This window comes from Ahaetulla prasina, chromosome 12 (genome assembly GCF_028640845.1).
Source record: "Ahaetulla prasina isolate Xishuangbanna chromosome 12, ASM2864084v1, whole genome shotgun sequence".
Taxonomy (NCBI): Eukaryota; Metazoa; Chordata; class Lepidosauria; order Squamata; family Colubridae; genus Ahaetulla; species Ahaetulla prasina.
In genome coordinates, this window is record NC_080550.1 from 7,282,502 (window position 1) to 7,302,023 (window position 19,522).

The 19,522-nt window shown below is 44.4% G+C and overlaps 1 protein-coding gene across 1 annotated transcript; it reads right to left on the reverse strand.

Annotated features, from left to right (window-relative positions):
* Positions 1-34: 34 nt before the first annotated feature.
* On the reverse strand, positions 35-18,222 carry HEATR3 (HEAT repeat containing 3). The gene is made up of 15 exons (XM_058154844.1): positions 17,902-18,222; positions 16,599-16,771; positions 15,091-15,178; positions 13,514-13,626; positions 11,930-12,039; positions 11,405-11,545; positions 10,403-10,671; positions 8,093-8,183; positions 6,898-7,052; positions 5,792-5,874; positions 4,645-4,781; positions 3,275-3,363; positions 1,931-2,074; positions 1,278-1,454; positions 35-449 (listed from the first exon to the last, which is right to left on the reverse strand). Exons 1-15 carry the CDS (start codon positions 18,037-18,039, stop codon positions 321-323), a joined length of 2,037 nt encoding a protein of 678 aa, XP_058010827.1. The 5' UTR covers positions 18,040-18,222; the 3' UTR covers positions 35-320.
* Positions 18,223-19,522: the final 1,300 nt, after the last annotated feature.

The window sequence follows — 19,522 nt, forward strand, 5'->3', positions numbered from 1 at the left end:
CGAATTATTTTGTCCACATTAAGAAAATGGGCACTTCCATTATAATCTTTTATTTTAGATTTTTTTTGCTCATTCTTTTTCTAAGAATTGCAAATCAAAACACTTCACCACGTTAAGGACAAATTTTGACCCTTTTGTGGTGCTGAATTCATTTTCACACTTTTCTCTGCCTCTCCCCCCACTCCACAATATAACACATACAATATGAAAAGCAGACCATAACCCTTTCCTCCTACTAGCTGTTGTTACAAAGTCCTATAGAATTAATGGCTAAAACATTCAATAAAACTATATAAAAAATAGAGCTTTCCATCCTATTTCTATTCCAAAACTTTTTTCTTTCTGCCCAATGTTTCTTGATAGGCAATAAATCTTCTTAAATTCAGCTTCACGTTGTCTAGAACACATAGTTGCTCCGTGTTATACTGTCCTCTGCCTTCCTTTCGCATCTGCAGTTAAAAAAGAAATGTGGAAGCTCTAAATGAGCTGAACTCCAATTAATAGCGATAGATAGATAGATAGATAGATAGATAGATAGATAGATAGATAGATAGATAGATAGATAGATAGATAGATAGATAGATGGATGATAGAGATGGAGATAAGATGGATAGATGGATGGATGGATAGATAGATGATAGAGATGGATGGATGGATGGATGGATGGATGGATGGATGGATGGATGGATGGATAGATGACAGAGATGATAGAGATGGATAGGATGGATGGATGGATGGATAGATAGATAGATAGATGGATGGATAGATAGATAGATGGATAGATATGGATAGATAAGATAGAAAGAGGCAGACAGACAGACAGACAGACAATCTAAACCCCTTATCCCAGGAAATAAAATGAAACAGAATCAATACCCATAACCAGCCTGTTTCTATATCTTTCTAGCCCTTCCCCCAACTTTCTATTTTAAAAAAAATCAAGCAAAGTTGTCAATGACAAAAAGCCTAGCCATCCCATTTCAAAATGCATTGCTTGAAACCACGAGGACTAGTAATGTGGGGATTTAAAAATAAAGCCGATGTTAGGATTTTCAAGAAATCAATGAATGACCGCAACCGGGCAAGAAATGTTAGCTGTTTAAATGTGCAACCCAGGTGCTTCCCGTCTGCAAACTTGGCTCTTTGAAGACTTGTGGACTTCAACTCTGGGAGTTGAAGTCCACAAGTCTTAAAAGAGCCAAGTTTGCAGACCCCTGCCCTAAACCATCTTAACCCTCTCCATCTTCTCCCCATTCGCTAGAAAACTCTATGCTTACCCGTGACTTGAAAACGGGCTGGAATTCCTTAAGCGCATAAAGCAATTTTATTTCCTCCGCTGCCCTTTCCGCTTCTTTGCCATCGGCAAAAACATCGAAAAGGGCATCCAAGGCTTCTCCCACCACCACAAGAGAAGGGTCTTTCGTCGCAACGTTGAGGAGGAATTTTCCGATGTTCTGGAACGACACAAAGAAATGCAGAATCCAAAGGAAAAAAACACGTAATAACGGAGTTGGGAGGGACCTTAGCGGTCTTCTAGTCCAACCCCTCTTTTCAAGCAGGAAATTCTATATCAGGGGTCTCCAACCTTGGAAACTTTAAGACTTGTGGACTTCAACTCCCAGAATCCCTCAGCCAGCAAAGCTGGCTGAGGAATTCTAGGAGTTGAAGTCCACAAGTCTTAAAGTTACTAAGGTTGGAGACCCCTGCCCTAAACCATTTCAGACAAATGGCTATTCAATCTCTTCTTAAAAGTCTTCAGTAATGGAGCACCCACAACTTCTGGAGGCAAGACGTTTCACTCAGTTATTGTTCTCACTGTCATGAAATGTCTCCTTAGTTCTAGGCTGCTTCTCTGCTTGATTAGTTTCCATCCATTACCTTCCAAACAAAATGACACCCCCATTAAGAGCAAGACAGCAGCTGATTTTACCTTGAGGGTCTCCGTGGTGTCTTCCACTTTGGCAAGGACACTCCCAGCAATTCCCAAAATGCTAACCACATTGATTCGGACGCTGATGTTTGTGCTCTGAATTCCGGTTTCACACAGAGTCATCAGCTGCTCCGGGGTCATGGACTGTTTAATAGAAGAGGAAGGAAAAGAAATCACAGCCTTTTGAGTCAAAACATCCCTCTTGGCCATCTCCAACCTGGAGCCCTCCAGATGTGCTGGGTCGACAGCCACTTTGGGAACTACAATCCCAATGTGCTGGAAAGCAGTTTTTTTTTAGGAATGTTTTCGTTCCGAGTGAAAAAAACAAAACGGTCACGGCTTTTAAGAAGCCATCCACAAGCAGAAGCAGCAATAAAATATATTTGCAGAACACAAAAAAACAAGAGTCAGAAGGGATCTTGGGAGGTCTCATAAATTAGAATAGAATAACAGAATTGGAAGGGACCTTGGAGGTCTTCTAGTCCAACCCCCTGCTTAGACAGGAAACCCTACACCACTTCAGACAAATGGTTATCCAATCTCAACCCGCTGCTCATGCAGGAGACCCTTCCAGACAAATGGAAGTCCAATCTTTTTTTAAAAAACTTCTAATGATGGAGCATTCACAACTTCTGGAGGCAAGACGTTCCACTGGTTAATTGTTCTCACTGTGTCAGCTTTGGAAGCCATATTAGGCCGGAAGCTTCCATGCTGCCACCTTCTCATGTGTGGGAAAGTAGGGGGGGGGATTTAATAGAGGGGTTGTCTTTAGGCATAATCTTCCTGTCGGTCAAGGTCAGGCCGATCTTGCATCTGGAGAAGGAGTGGTCGGAGTGCTGTCTCGAGATGGGACGGATGGCGATTGGAGCATGTGATCGACTGAGGAGTCGGGATGGTTTTGGGGGTTTTGATCGTTCCCAGCATTAGGCTCTTCTCCAGTGAGTCCTTCCTTCTCATACTCCTTTCCTAAATCTCTTCAGAACTAGTGGGTCTGACCCCCTTCCTATTTAACTCAAAAGATCTTCCAGAAATCGCAGATGTGCACAATTTTTAACCGCTTCATATGATGTGCATGTTCTATAATCAGATTGTGGAAACTTTCTTTATTCATGTCAAAAGCCTTTTCAAACGACAGACATTAAAACCTTCAACTCCGAGCGAATAAAACAGGCCATTAGAAATATAGCATGTGCAAAAAAAAAAAAAAAAAAAGAATGTAAAATAAATAAGATTAAAACCAAATGACATTCGCCCAGTATGGGGCCACATTGGCAGCTTTTTCTCTCCCCAGCATGTTGAAAGACATTGTGGGAAATTAGATGCCAACACGTCCAGAAAACTCACCTGAGGTATATTATTGGATGCCAACGTTTGCAAAAGAGCTCGCAACGCACTGGTGACGGCTTCTAGAAATTCCACTTCTTTTGAAAATTCTGCCCAAAAATTTTAAAAAAAGCACATTTTCTTTTAAGCTCAAAACACAAGTTATACAGGTAAACCTCAATTTACGACCACAATTAAGCCCCAGATTGATGTTGCTAAGTGAGAAATTTGTTAAGTGGTTTTTCAACTTCAGTGACTTCTTAAGATACATAGAGTTCAGCTCCCAGAATTCCTCAGCCTACAAGGCTGACTAAGGAATTCTGGAAGTTGAAGTCCCGCCGTCTTCAAGTTGCTGAAGTTGAGAGACACTGGTTTAAGGCTCCAGATTAAAAACCGGAAGGCCATGAATTCTAGTCCTCCCTTAGGCAGGAACACCATCTGGGTATTGTGGTCCGCCAGCAGCCTGCGGACCTGGCAACAGAGTCAGACAGTGAGGAGGCTGGGGAGGACAATGGGTCAGTCCTGGAGTTGGGAAGGCCCGAACGAGGGCTCTGCGTCGGAGGCAGAGATGGGGCCAGGGCCAGCTGGGAGCGATGCACAGACTCCGGAGCCTCCAGAGGCAGACAGCAGAGAGGCAGAGGAACAGGAGGAGCCTTTTCTTAGTGCACGCATGCGAAGAGCTGCCAGAAGGCAAGAGCAGCTGAAGAAAAAAGGACGACTCAGGAGTAAGGCCAGGAGATGATCGGCCCCTCCCAGAAGGCTTAAAAGAACAGCAACGAGCCGTTGCTTCTTGTCAGCGTTTCTTGAACTTTGTGGGGGTTTTGCCAAGAAAAGCCTTTGGCAGGTTGCCAAAGACATCAAAGGTTGGTGACAAGACCGAGGGACTGGTTATTAAGAATTTTGTTTTGGACGGAGCTGAGAATGAATGAATTCTCAGCTGTTTTAATAAAATAACTTCGTTGAGGACTGAATTGTGTTTAGTAATCACTACTTGGGCCTTGGTCACAATGCTAGGTAATTTGGGCCAGTCCCTCCTGACGGCCCCAAGATGATAGCAAGAGGTCGCCATTTCTGAAAAATGCTGGCCCCCAAAGCCCACAGAGGCTTGTTCTGGCAATCACCAAGAGTCAACACGGATTCAGAGGTCTCTGGCATGCCATGCCAGGAGGCCGACTGCAACATGTTCACTCATGCCTTCCTTAAATGAATAAGTCTAGTCTACAGGGGTCTACAAAGAGAAAACAGCAGGAAACCCAGTCATTAAAAGGTAGAGCTATCGAGTAGCCAGTGCAATTAGCAGGATGATTGGGAAGAATGAGCAACGGTGGCAGCTGGGAAGAAGGAGTCCTACCAAGCTGGAAAGAGCCTAAAAATCAAAGCCTGAAGCAAACCTGGCTGAGAAAAAATCAACTGAGACAGATGCTGTGAGAGGGATTGAAGCACTGGAGGGCCCCCCAGGCTATCCACATCCGACACCAGTAAGATGCTGTGAAGGCAGGTTAGCGCTCTGTACTGGATCATGTTCAACCTGAAAGAAAAGTCAAGACAAGGGTTGAGGTTGAGGGCCAACCTGAGGTCAACCCTCCTATTTGGCTTATTGGTTGAGCTGCCCAAGTCCATCAGCTGGTTATCATGTCACCCCTAATTCTTCTTTTCTTTAGACTAGCCAAACCCAAATTCTGGGAGTTGAAGTCCATCCCTCCTAAAGCTGTCAAGGTTGAGAAACACTTGCCCAGGCAGATCAACAGAGAGTGTTCTCCAAAGAAGGAGGTAACAAGGAATCGAATGAAAACAAGTCACTTACTTTTTAATCAGAGGCTTCCAAGATGGATGTTGCATACAGACATCAAGAGTCACTCCACTAGGGAAAGCAGTTTTTTCCAGGATCTGCACGAAGCAAAAAACAGCTGTGGGTCATTGTGAAGGTTCAAAGAAGGACCACAGGCCCCAATTCTTAGAAGAGCAAAACATCCCCACAAAATGTGGAAGTAACCTCACATTCCTTAAGACCATCACATTCCTTTTAACTTATTTTAAAGGCTAGGAACCTTTACTGCGAAACTGCAAAGATATCTTCAAAATCCTTTGGCCACCCATTCCTTCATGTCATGGCCAACAAAACTTCAACACATTACACACAAAGTCAAAAAAAAAGGGAAGAGGATTATGCAGGGATACAACGGCTACCTATATGAATTCTGGTTATGACAATTCTCCAAACAGTGGTATTAACATACAGGTGAAACTCAAAAAATTAGAATATCCTGCAAAAGTTCATTTATTTCAGTAATGCAACTTAAAAGGTGAAACTAATACATGAGATAGACTCATTACATGCAAAGCGAGATAGTTCACGCCTTGATTTGTCATAATTTTGATGATTATGGCTGACAGTTCATGAAAACCCCAAATTCTGGGAGCTGAAGTCCATCCCTCCTAAAGCTTTCAAGGTTGAGAAACACTTGCCCAGGCAGATCAACAGAGAGTGTTCTCCAAAGAAGGAGGTAACAAGGAATCGAATGAAAACAAGTCACTTACTTTTTAATCAGAGGCTTCCAAGATGGATGTTGCATACAGACATCAAGAGTCACTCCACTAGGGAAAGCAGTTTTTTCCAGGATCTGCACGAAGCAAAAAACAGCTGTGGGTCATTGTGAAGGTTCAAAGAAGGACCACAGGCCCCAATTCTTAGAAGAGCAAAACATCCCCACAAAATGTGGAAGTAACCTCACATTCCTTAAGACCATCACATTCCTTTTAACTTATTTTAAAGGCTAGGAACCTTTACTGTGAAACTGCAAAGATATCTTCAAAGTCCTTTGGCCACCCATTCCTTCATGTCATGGCCAACAAAACTTCAACACATTACACAGAAAGTCAAAAAAAAAGGGAAGAGGATTAGGCAGGGATACAACGGCTACCTATATGAATTCTGGTTATGACAATTCTCCAAACAGTGGTATTAACATACAGGTGAAACTCAAAAAATTAGAATATCCTGCAAAAGTTCATTTATTTCAGTAATGCAACTTAAAAGGTGAAACTAATACATGAGATAGACTCATTACATGCAAAGCGAGATAGTTCACGCCTTGATTTGTCATAATTTTGATGATTATGGCTGACAGTTCATGAAAACCCCAAATTCACAATCTCAGAAAATTAGAATATTGTGAAAAGGTTCAATATTCTAGGCTCAAAGTGTCCCACTCTAATCAGCTAATTAAGCCATAACACCTGCAAGGGGTTCCTGAACCTTCAAATGGTCTCCCAGCCTGGTTCAGTAGGAATCACAATCATGGGAAAGACTGCTGACCTGACAGTATTTTTTTGTTGTTGTTGTTTTTGGGTGGGGCACTGGGAGACTATGACCTGATTCACCCATCATGCTAAACCTTAGCATACTGCCACCTGACCCAACGTATCTGAAGGGCACCAAGCTGGAGAAAGGAAGCCTACTGTACTGCGTGACCTCCACCCTTCATTTGTAATCCACGTTTTTCACATCCATGTGAACTCAGCCAATGGGGCGCTTATTCAATGAACCCTAAGGAAGTAAAATGCAATCACAGGTTTGGGAAATAGAAACCGCTTTTGGAAACTCAAAGAGGTTTGTCGTCTGAAGTCAAAGAAGAACTGGTGACCTTCTTTGGGATGAACTGGTTGACCAGGGCGGTGTGAATTTCAGCTGAAAGGCACAGTGGAGAAAAGAGCTTTCCCTCTTCTTCGAAACTGTTATCCAGAAAGGCATCGCTTTCATCGCTGCTGGATAACTCTTCCCATTCTTCGTCAGAGGAATCTGGAAATAAAAGCCCAGGCGTCAACAACATCCCAAAGGAAGTGCAACAACTTTATTTGTATGCCGCCATCTTGAATTCTTCAAATGCCAACCTCTCAACCAAATTCCAGTTTCTTTGTTTTCCGTGCTACAGAGGTTATAGATGCAACCATTATGAGAATGTTTTATTTTTGCACGGATTGTTGCGATAAGCGTGAAGGTGTAAGCCAAAACCATTTGAGTAACATTCACACAATGCATGATCCGCTATCCAACAGACTGGGTTCACACAACATGCAAAGACCCAAGAGCTTCACCACAATTCAACTGACCCAGCTTTATATCATCATCATCTTCATTTAATGACCCCACAATCCCTTGTGGGGTGGAGTCTGGGCAACTGAATGGAGCTAGCAGTGTGTTTTAATGGCTGGATGCCCTTCAAGCGCCAATGCAAAGTTTTGTTCAGCAGATATTTTCTCAAGAGAGCCCAGAGAGAAAAATATCTGCCTCTACCTAGGATCAAACTCACAGCCTCCTGATTGTGAGGCGAGGCCTCCACCTCCAGACCACCGCACAGCACCACTCCAACTGGCCCAGCTTTCCAGGTGTGTTGGCTCACGCAATTTCTCACATGCAAAGACCCAAGAGTTACACAATTCAAATGACCCAGTTTTACATGCTGTGTATATAGAAATTGGTTCACACAACATGCAAAGACCCAAGAGCTTCACGACAATTCAACTGACCCAGTTTACATGTGTGTATATACACTTAGTAGGGTTTTAACTATTCCACAGGGCCTTTAACCAAGATCAAAAGTTTCTGGTGGCCATCCATGGGATTTCCATTCATTTTAGGACTTACTCCACTGCCACACTGTCTGTGGATTGGGGTGTGGGACAACAAATGTGGTATAAATAACGTCCTTAAGCGTCACGTATTAAAACAGGGAGGGAAACTACATTTGTTTTATTTATTTATTTCTCTCTCCAACTTCTACTGTCCGCTTCACCTAAGCGCCCAGCTTACTTCACCCAAGAAAAGAACCACAGATATACCTTCATTGCAGCACATGTTCACGATAATTTCCAGGGCGGTTTGTTGAGCCAGAAGTAACGCACTCACTTGCTTCAACTCCTGCTGGCTGCGCTAGGAAGCAAAGAATGCAGAGAAGAGCAACAAAGATGATTACTGTAATGCTCTTTACATGGGGCTCCCCTTGAAGGGTACCCGGAGACTTCAACTGGTCCAGAATGCGGCTGCGCAGGTGATAGAGGGGGCTCCTTGTGGCTCCCATGTAACACCCCTCCTGCGTAATCTGCACTGGCTCCCGGTGGTCTTCCGGGTTCACTTCAAGGTACTTGTTATCACCTTTAAAGCGCTCCATGGCTTAGGGCCGGGATATTTACGGGACCGCCTACTGCCACCATTAGCCTCTCACCGACCAGTGCGCTCTCACAGAGAGGGCCTCCTTCGGATACCGTCAGCTAAACAATGTCGGCTGGCGACCTCCAGGGGGAGGGCCTTCTCTGTGGGGGCTCCTACCCTCTGGAACGAGCTCCCTCTGGGGCTTCGTCAACTCCCCGACCTCAGGTCCTTCCGCCGCGAGCTGAAGACGTTGCTGTTTCGAAGAGCAGGACTAGCGTGAACGTAGTTTTAAATTGGGGTTTTAAATCAGGGGTTTTAAACGGGGTTTTAAATTTGTATTTAAAAGTTTTAGGCCATCAATTGAATTAATTTTCTATTCTTTTTGCTATTTTATATGTATTATATATTTTCTGTTGTTTTATTGGCTGTGAACCGCCCTGAGACCTTCGGGAGATGGGCGGTATACAAATATAATAAATAAATAAATAAATAAATATGAAGAACAGTTGCAGGAATTGGGTAATGAAAAGAAGGACTAGGGGAGACATGATAGCAGTGTTCCAATATCTCAGGGGTTTCTGCAAAGTAGAGGAAGTAAATCTATTCTCCAGAGCACCTGAGGTTAGGACAAGAAGCAATGGGTGGAAATAATGAAGGAGAGAAGCAACCTAGTACTAAGGAGAAATTTCCTGACAGTGAGAACAATTAATCAGTGGAACAACTTTCCTGCAGAAGTTGCAATTTTTTTTTTTTTAATTTGAATTTATATCCCGCCCTTCTCCAAAGACTCAGGGCGGCTTACACTATGTCAAGCAATAGTCTTCATCCATTTGTGTATTATATACAAAGTCAACTTATTGCCCCCAACAATCTGGGTCCTCATTTTACCTACCTTATAAAGGATGGAAGGCTGAGTCAACCTTGGGCCTGGTGGGGCTTGAACTTGCAGTAATTGCAAGCAGCTGCTGTTAATAACAGACAGACTTAGTCTGCTGAGCCACCAGAGGCTCCAACACTGGAAGTCTTTAAGAAGAGACTGGACAACCATTTGTCTGGAATGGTATACAGTCTCCTGCTTGAGCAGAAGGTTGGACTACAAGACCTCCAAGGTCCCTTCCAATTCTCTTATTCTGTCATTATTCTATTAACACAAGGCCTCGTCTCAGTGGTGAATTCTGAACCGGTTTACTACCAGTTCGCTGCGCGCACATGCACAATGCGCACCACGAACCAAATGCGAGGTGCGCGCGCGCAGTGCACGGCAAAAGGAGGCATGCAGTAAATAGAACAGCACACAGGGGGGTGATCAGCTGTGGTGTGCGATCTTTTTTTTTTACTTTTAAAAGCATTTTTTTTACAACCTATTCGGCCGAAGAAGTTGTAAAAAATGCTTTTAAAAGTAAAAAAAAAAAAACCAGCCTCTGATGATCAGGCAACTCAGCTGGGATCCTCAGAGCCTTTTAAAAGCATTTTTAAAACCCGGATTTTGATCCTGTGGCCAAGCAAACTGTTGTAAATCGAGGATTACCTGCGTTTTTGTCAACCCTGAAGCTGAGCTGACCGAAGCCATGCCGGGTCTTCAGTGTTGCCACACCGGGAGCTGAGGGACAGGGAGGGGGGAACAGAGAGAACTGGGGTTTTGTAGCCAAAACAAAACACTTTCCCCTGGGAACCAAGGACATTCCCACAGGTGGCTGGAGAGAGGAGGAGTGAAGTTACCAGGCGACCAGACAGCATCGTGATTGGACCGTGTGACTGATTTGTTTGGGGAAGGGAGAAAACTTTTACTTTTAATTAGGCGAAAACCACGGGAACATTCAGAGTTGGTTTTCACCAGCCTGTGCCAATATGATATATCCAATAAAACTATTCTTTGTGGAATCTACCTGCCTCGGAGTTTTGTTTACTATGGATGTATTATTTGGAACCCTGACATTTTGTCTTATCCTCATAAATCAGCCCCTGGTGCTCCCTTTTGAAAGAACGGATCGCCCACTTACTGGCAGTAGATCCAACAGGTCCTTCTCTCCTCGGGCGATCCTTCCAGTTCCCTCTTCCATGCTATCCTCTCCTACGTGGACGGAGGTTCCTCCGTTCACTCCGTTTCCTTCAACTGAAGTCTTCAACCTTTCCGTTTCGGCTTCCTTCATCCGAACGACCGCCTCTCCAGCATCCACAGCTAGACAGTCTGAGAAAATCTTCAGGATGGCATTGATGGTACCCGCCTGGCTCCCCGAAGGCATGGTGCTCTTGATGTTCCATGCTACCCCTGAAGCCACGAAAAGGATACGGTAGAGATCAGCCCAGGGGTAAAATGTAAAATTTGTTACTACCGGTTCTGTGGGCGTGGCTTGGTGGTGGTGGGGTAATGTGACTGAGTGGGTGCGTCCAACTTTTTTTTTCCCTTTTAAAAGCATTTTTTCTACAACCTCTTCGGCCAAAGAGGTTGTAAAAAAATGCTTTTAAAAAGCCTCTGACGATCAGGCAACTCAGCTGGGATCGTCAGAGAAGCCTTTAAAAAGATTTTTTTTCTACAAGCTCTTCGGCTGAAGAAGTTTTAAAAGCCTCTGTGTCAGCATTCCAGAAATCCCCTCCTGCAGAAAAGACTCCAAAATCAGCATCTTTCAAAGTTCTTTTACTAGCATAGGTAATCTGGCACAGTTGGATGAAAACCGAAACTGGTGTTTTCGGTTCATCCCTCAGTAATACAAACCCCAAAATCTCCACTCTCATGACCCTACTCCAATCCCTAACTGTCCCATTTCGAAGCATCACTCCGGCCACTCCTTTCCCAGATGCGAACCCAGCCTGACCTTGACCGGCAGGAAAAATATGTTGTTATGTCTAATCATCCCTTGCACTACCACCCTCCTTCCCTCCTTTCCCACAGAGGAGAATGTGGCAGCGTGTGGAAGACTTCGGCCTAGTACGGCTTCCAAAGCTGACACTCTGACAAGCCCAGCTGAACCGCGCGATCCAGCTGAGCCTGCCATGTTATTTACCTGCCACCAATGTCCGCAAAAGGATGTGTTCCATATCTTTCTCCGATGATAACATGACCATTTCCAGCACCTGGTGCGCAGGTGCATCGAAAGACGAGAGTAGGTCTGGGTTATCTTCTGTCACGGTTTGTAAGCAGGATGCTGTCCGGGCAGAGGACATGTTTAAGTCTAGGCCACACATCTGAGTCGCAAAGTCATAAATCAACCTTCCTTTACCTAAACCTATGGGGTTAGTTAGTGGAACAAGAAGGGGCAAGCAAAGAACAGGCTGGCTTGATCACATCAAATCTGGTAACCAAGTCGAACATCCAAAACAATGGAAAGGAGCTGTGTTTGGCAGGGTAGCATGGAGAGCATTCAGCCTATAAAGTCGCCAAGAGTTGAACATGACTAAACAAACAGCTTCCCTCTACCAATGGCCCCTTCTCTTGGTAAATTATACAGACAGCCTCGTGCTAGCAAGGAGAAAAAAACTATAACAAGCACCTCCAAGAAAAAAAAAGGAAAATATCTGCCCTTTCTTACCCACAGCGATAGCCAGGTCAACATTTGTATGAAATTTCTTCAGATATTGTAGAACAACATCTAAGCATCCTTCTTTGTTGAATATTGATACAGCTGTGCTGTTGCATTCGCTGATAGAGACATTAAAGGAAGATTTAGTTGGTCCATCTCCTAAAAGTCTATTGCAGGGGTGTCAAACTCAAGGCCCACGTCGGGATGCTTAGATCTGGCCCGCGGGGCCGCCCTGGAAACAGCAAAGGAACAGGGCTCCGTTTTTGCTGGTGGAGGGTTGTAGGCAGTGGTGAAATCCATTTTTCTTTTACTACTGGTTCTGTGGGCGTGGCAGGGTAAGGATACTGCAAAATCTCCATTCCCACCCACTCCAGGGGAAGGATACTGCAATATCTCCCTTCCCACCCCACTCTGGGGCCAGCCAGAGGTGGTATTTGCCAGTTCTCCGAACTGCTCAAAATTTCCGCTACCGGTTCTCCAGAACCTGTCAGAACCTGCTGGATTTCACCCCTGGTTGTTGGAGGCTATTGCAAGCCAAAAACAGAGCTCGGGAGCCCATTTTCACTGGCCGAGCACTTGGGCCGCCACAGGCGCCCCCGACGTGAGCAACGTCAACCTAGCCAACACACACCCTGCAAGGTCAAACACAACCCTGTTGCGGCCCTCAACAACATCGAGTTTGACACCCCTGGTCTATTGCTTTAATAGCAAAGATGGCAATCTTCAATGTTATCATGATTGAGCGCAGTTCCAAAATGATAGCAAGAGCAAGAGCAGTTAGACTTATATACCGCTTCACAGTGCTTTTACAGCCCTCTCTAAGTGGTTTACAGAGTCAGCCTATTGCCCACCCCTCAACAATCTGGGTCCTTTACCCACCTTGGAAGAATGGAAGGCTGAGTCAACCTTGAACCTGGTGAGATTCGAACTGCCAAATTGCTGGCAAGCCGGTGATCAGCAGAAGTAGCCTGCAGTACTTGCACTCTAACCACTGCGCCACCATGATCACCATGTTTGTTTTTGAAATCAGATAAGCATAGTGGATCTCTTTTGATATGCAATGAAGGGAAGCAAGGCAGGATTTCAACCCACACACCCCCTGGCGTCTATTCAAGTCCAAAAAAAAGATGATGCAGCTGCTTTAATGAGATCATGCTTCTTAATGCAACCACATCACTTTTCAAGCCTTGAGCAGAAGAAGCTTGGGTGGGAGGGGGAGGGAAAAAGCCAGACTTCCTTCTTCCAAACAATGTTTGAAATATCCCCAGTTTCGGCATTGGTTAATTTCCAATCGAAACCGATTAAACGTTTTATACCGTAAATGACACAAAAAGAGGACCTTCTGCCAACTGGGATCTGGTCATCCTTCCCTAACACACCCGTGCAGTGACACCCGCGCAAATGTTAATGAACTCGTTTTATTTGGAATGTGCTTCCACTTTTTTTTTTTTTCAAAAGAGGGCTGAGCTCATCCATCCTGGCCAATTCCACCAACTGGAGAAGACATGGTCAATGGATTCCCTTCTTCTCACAAATACAACCCCCCCCTCCATTGCTGACCCTGAAAACAAGAAATGTCACGCCTCTACTGACCACACGTTCCAGAGCAAATTCACAGCTTCATTAGTGATGTCTTCCGTCTGGTTCTTCTCTGTCTGCTTGTCTTCCTTCAAGGAACCGTTGTTTTCTATAAATCCTGCCCTGCACTGTTTGGATCAGAATAGGCCAAAAATAAAAAAAAAAAGAACAAAAATTAGAATCAATGCATTCTGAAATGGCCCTGATAGGAAGAACGCAAGATATCCTTCATAGAATAGCCGTGGTGAAGCGGTGGCTAGAATGCAACACTGCAGGCGAACTCTGCCTACAGCCAGGAGTTCGATCCTGACCGGCTCAAGGTCGACTCAGTCTTTCATCCTTCTGAGGTTGGGAAAATGAGGATCCAGATTGTTGGGGGCAACAGGCTGAGTCTGTAAAGCATTTAGAGAGGGCTGCAAAGCACGTGAACCGGTATAAAAGTCTAAGTGCTATTGCTCTTCCTTCCTTCCTTCCTTCCTTCCTTCCTTCCTTCCTCCCTCCCTTCCTTCCCTTCCCTTCCCTTCCCCTTCCTTCTTTGTACAATGGTTAGAATACAGTATGGCAGGCTCTGCCCACAGCCAGGAGTTTGATCTTGACCAGCTCAAGATCAACTCAGTCTTCCATCCTTCTGAGATTGGTAAAATGAGGACTAGCCTGTTGCCCCCAACAGGACCTCTGTTGGGGGCAACAGGCTGAATCTGTAAAGCACTTAGAGGCTGCAAAGCACTTGAAGTGGTATAAAAGCCTAAGTGCTAATGCTACCTCTGCTTCCACAGATCTCTTCCAAGTTCATTCATCCTTCAAAGGACTTTCTGGGTACCACTTACGATATGCTATTTCATCCATCACTTTAAACTTAAAAGAGGTTGTTTCTTTCTGCTCCAGTCTGTTAATTGAACCTAACTTATTCTGGTTTGTCAGCTGTGGTTGACAGTTTAGGGTCAAGTGAACACAGCAAAGTGTGACTATGATTTATTATTAGCTTAGTGGTCAGGTAATGTAATTTAATCAACCTTAGAGGATCTTGAAAAGCAAAGCCTGGACAAACCTAGTTATTGGATAGTAGGCTATCAGGAAGGCCTGTACAGTAAAATTGAGGCTGGAGTGGAATGTAGCACAATATCTGAGCTCATTAAAGCAGCTCCCTCTTTTTTCAGGTTTGCGCTGAGGTCTGAAAAAAAGAGACAACCGCTTTAAAGAGAAGCTGTGCCCATGTACCCATGCATTACTGAACATCTTTCAATGCCTGCACAGATCTGTATTATGATAGATATGCCCATTCCAATCTTGTATTTGCTCTGAAGTGGTTGGCTTTACTCTGGCTCTACTCAAATATTTCTCAAAACTTTTAAAACATATTTTTGTTCGTTTTCAATTTATGCACATTCTGTAATGAGTGAGTACATGAGCACAGCATCTCTTTGAAGTAGTCCTTTCCTTTTTTTTTCCTGAAAAAGAGGCAGCTGCTTTAATAAGACTTTTTTGTTTTCCTAGAAGAAAAATATACGCTTCTTTAAAGAGAGGCTGTACTCAGGCTCCTGTACTTCCCAACTCACCTCTGCAGAATTATTTTCAAAGCACGCACAACATACCTCCTTCAATAAAGCAACAAGAGGAGTCATGATGTCTTTAGCGACCATATCATTGCAAACTTCAAATCCTCCACAGGCGCTGAGGTTTCTGCAATGAAGCCAAAATGTATCCCACATTAGTTTGCTAGGTTGTTTTTAATCAGCCATTTATAAATATAAAATATAAATATTTTAAATGTTTAAATATTTCAATTAAATATTTACAGACCCCTCACATCCTGGGCATAAATTATTTTAACTCCTACCCTCAAAACGACGCTATAGAGCACTGCATACCAGAACAACTAGACACAAGAACAGTTTTTCCCGAACGCCATCACTCTGCTAAACAAATAATTCCCTCAACACTGTCAAACTATTCACTAAGTCTGCATTACTATTACTATTAATTTTCTTGTTCCTATCACCTTTCTCCTCCCACTTATGACTGCATGACTGTAACTTTGTTGCTTGTATCCTATTCTAGAATAGAATAGAATAGAATAGAATAGAATAGAATAGAATAGAATAGAATAGAATAGAGTAGAGTAGAGTAGAGTAGAGTAGAGTAGAGTAGAGTAGAGTAGAGTAGAGTAGAGTAGAATAGAATAGAATAACAGAGTTGGAAGGGACCTTGGAGATCTTCTAGTCCAACCCCCTGCCCAGGCCGGAAACCCTATACCACTTCAGACAAATGATTATCCAACATCTTCTTAAAAACTTCCAGTGTTGGAGCATTCACAACTTCTGGAGGCAAGTTGTTCCACTGGTTAATTGTTCCAACTGTCAGAAAATTTCTCCTCAGTTCTAAGTTGCTTCTCTCCTTGATTAGTTTCCACCCATTGCTCCTTGTCCTGCCCTCAGGTGCTTTGGAGAATAGCTTGACTCCCTCTTCTTTGTGGCAACCCCTGAGAAATTGGAACACTGCTATCATGTCTCCCCTAGTCCTTCTTTTCATTAAACTAGACATACCCAGTTCCTGCAACCCGTTCTTCATATGTTTTAGCCTCCAGTCCCCTAATCATCTTTGTTGCTCTTTTCTGCATTCTTTCTAGAGTCTCAACATCTTTTTTACATCATGGCGACCAAAACTGAATGCAATATTCCAAGTGTGCCGTTACCAAGGCCTTATAAAGTGATAAGAACACTTTAGGTGATCTTGATTCTATCCCTCTGTTGATGCAGCCTAGAACTGTGTTGGCTTGTTTGGCAGCTGCTGCACATGGCTGGCTCCTATTTAAATGGTTGTTCACTAGAACTCCAAGGTCCTTGTCAGTTACTACTACTGAGCAAGGTACCACATATGCTGTACCTGTGCATTTTGGGGTTCTTTTGCCAAACTTTGGTGTAGCCAAGCCATCCTAACTCCAACCACAACTAGGTCTCTTGCCAGTACTAGTAACGCCAGGTTTACTGACTGTACCCCCAATTTCTTTTGCACAATCTATTCAGGACTTTAAAGAGTCTATCTAAATTTTGCCCTGAAACCATCATTTCCTGTGACCTTCTGTCTATCATCCATCACTCACCGCAGAGCTCCTGCTGCCGTCTCCCGAACCACTAAGCTTGGATCCAGCAGTAACGGACCCAGCCGCCGAACTACGTCTCGTTGCACAAAAGCTGGGATCGTTTGTTGCTGCTGCAACATCTTGGAAATGTTGGCGCAAGCAAATTCACGCACGTCGGCACTGGGGTGCTGCAGCTGGAAAGGCAAAGAGAAGGGGAGGCCGGTAAAGAGGGTTAATAAACCGAATGATTACGTCTCGATAGAGGAAAATGTTTGTAGCTCAAGGTTGAAAGGAGAGGTCCTTGGGGCTCATCTAAAATAGCTTTGACTTGCATGTGTTTGGATCCGAGGTGGAGGAAATGCGCTCTGCACCTGCCCAGGAGGGTATGCATAGATTTAAATCCTGCTGGAAAGTGGACTTGGTGATTAGAGATCCTTGGTGCCAGTGGGGTAATGTAAAATTTGTTACTACCGGTTCTGTGGGGGTGGCTTGGTGGTGGTGGGGTAATGTGACTGGGTGGGCATGGCCAACTTTTTTTTTTTTTTACTTTTGAAAGCATTTTTTCTACAAGCTCTTCCCTCCCCTATCTCCTCGTCCTCCTCTCTCTCCCCATGATGCCAGACCCTTCCCCAAATTAGAATAGAACAGAACAGAGCTGGAAGGGAGGGACCTTAGAGGTCTTCTAGTCCAGCCCCTGCTCCAGCAGGAGATCCTAAACCAGTTCAATCAATCAATCAATCAATCAATCAGAAGAGCTGGAAGGGAGGGACCTTAGAGGTCTTCTAGTACAGCCCCCTGCTCCAGCAGGAGATCCTAGACCAGTTGGATCAATCAATCAATCAATCAGTCAATCAATCATAATAGAGCTGGAAGGGACCTTGGAGGTCTTCTAGTCCAGCCCCCTGCTCCAGCAGGAGATCCTAGACCAGTTGAACCAATCAATCAATCAATCAATCAATCAAACAGAAGAGAGCTGGAAGGGACCTTAGAGGTCTTCTAGTCCAGCCCCCTGCTCCATCAGGGGGATCCTAAACCAGTTCAATCAATCAATCAGAATAGAGCTGGAAGGGACCTTGGAGGTCTTCTAGTCCAGCCCCCTGCTCCAGCAGGAGATCCTAGACCAGTTGAACCAATCAATCAATCAAACAGAATAGAGCTGGAAGGGACCTTAGAGGTCTTCTAGTCCAGCCCCCTGCTCCATCAGGGGGATCCTAAACCAGTTCAATCAATCAATCAGAATAGAGCTGGAAGGGACCTTGGAGGTCTTCTAGTCCAGCCCCCTGCCTGCTCCAGCAGGAGAGCCTATTCCCCATCCCAGCCTTGCCTTCTCCAGCAGCTCGGCGGCCGGAGAGTTTTCCTCTTCTCCTCCCGCTTCGGCTTCGGCTTCGGTCGCTTGCTCGCTCAGGCTGCCGGCCGGAGCGAAAGCCGGCGGGCGAAAGCGACGGGCCTTGGTCTTGCCCATCGCAGCCGGACGGCTCCTCCACGGAAGAGAGAGACACCCCCCCGCCCCACGTGTGCGGCTGGGGCGCAGGCGCCGCTCTCCCCCGCCCCGGATGCAGGCGGAGAAGGGGGCTCGGCTTGCGGAAGGGGCCGGGGTCGCTGAGTGGGTGGATCGGGGCCTCTACGGATCTCTTCCCCGGCCGCCCCTGCATTGCATTATTGTTCCCACCCCGCGGAGATGCGATCGACGCCCAACTCGCCCTTTTACGGCGCGATCTAAAGCAAGGCTCTCCAACCTTGGTCCCTTTAAGACTTGTGGACTTCAACTCCCAGAGTTCCTCAGCCAGCTTTGCTGGCTGAGGGACTCTGGGAGTTGAAGTCCACAAGTCTTAAAGGGACCAAGGTTGGAACCCCCTGCTCTAAAGAATAGAATGGAATAATACTAGATTGAGAGGGAATAAAGATAGAATAAGGATAGAGAGAACAGAACAGAACAATAGATTGGGATGGAATAGGAATAGGAATAGAACAGAACAGGAAGAATAGAATAGAATAGAATAGAATAATAGATTGGGATGGAATAGGAATAGGAATAGTACAGAACAGGAAGAATAGAATAGAATTAGAATTAGAATTAGAATTAGAATTAGAATAGAATAGAATAATAATAGAATAATAATAGATTGGGATGGAATAGGATAGAACAGAACAGGAAGAATAGAATAGAATAGAATAGAATAGAATAGAATAGGAATAAAATAGAATTAGAATAGAATAATAATAGATTGGGATGGAATAAGAATATAGAATAATAATAATTTGGGATGCAATAGGAATATAGAATAGAATAGAATAGAATAGAATAGAATAGAATAGAATAGAATAGAATAGAATAGAAAGCTGGAAGCGACCTTGGAGGTCTTCTAGTCCAACCCCCTGCCTCAAGCAGGAAACCCTACACCACTTGGTTATCCAACCTCTTCTTAAAAACTTCCAGTGTTGGAGCATTCACAACTTCTGGAGGCAAGTTGTTCCACTGATTCATTGTTCTGTCAGGAAATTTCTCCTTAGTCTAAGTTGCTTCTCTACTTAATTAGTTTCCACCCATTGCTTCTTGTCATCTGCTTTGGAGAATAGCTTGACCCCCCCACACACACACCTTCTTTGTGGCAGCCCCTGAGATATTGGAAAACTGCTATGTCACCTCTAGTCGTCCTTTTCATTAAACTAGACATACCCAGTTCCTGCAACCGTTCTTCATATGTTTCAGCCTCCAGTCCCCTAATCATCTTTCTTGCTCTTCTCTGCACTCTTTCTAGAGTCTCAACATCTTTTTTAAATCATGGCGACCAAAACTGAATGCAATATTCCAAGTGTGGCCTTACCAAGGCCTTATAAAGTGATATTAACACTTCACGTGATCTTGATTCTATCACTCTGTTTATGCAGCCCAGAACTGTGGGCTGCATAATGGTTCTAATTATATAATAATACAATATAACAAT

What these genes read in the sequence shown, in the direction of transcription:
- HEATR3 (XM_058154844.1), bottom strand. Translation starts at nt 18,039, where the DNA reads ATGGGCAAGACCAAGGCCCGTCGCTTTCGCCCGCCGGCTTTCGCTCCG. An exon ending in TGACCTGGCTATCGCTGTGG is followed by an intron (nt 11,546 to 11,929) that starts GTAAGAAAGGGC and finishes CTGCCCGGACAG; the next exon opens with CATCCTGCTTACAAACCGTG. An exon ending in AGCCCGTTTTCAAGTCACGG is followed by an intron (nt 450 to 1,277) that starts GTAAGCATAGAG and finishes TTTTAACTGCAG; the next exon opens with ATGCGAAAGGAAGGCAGAGG.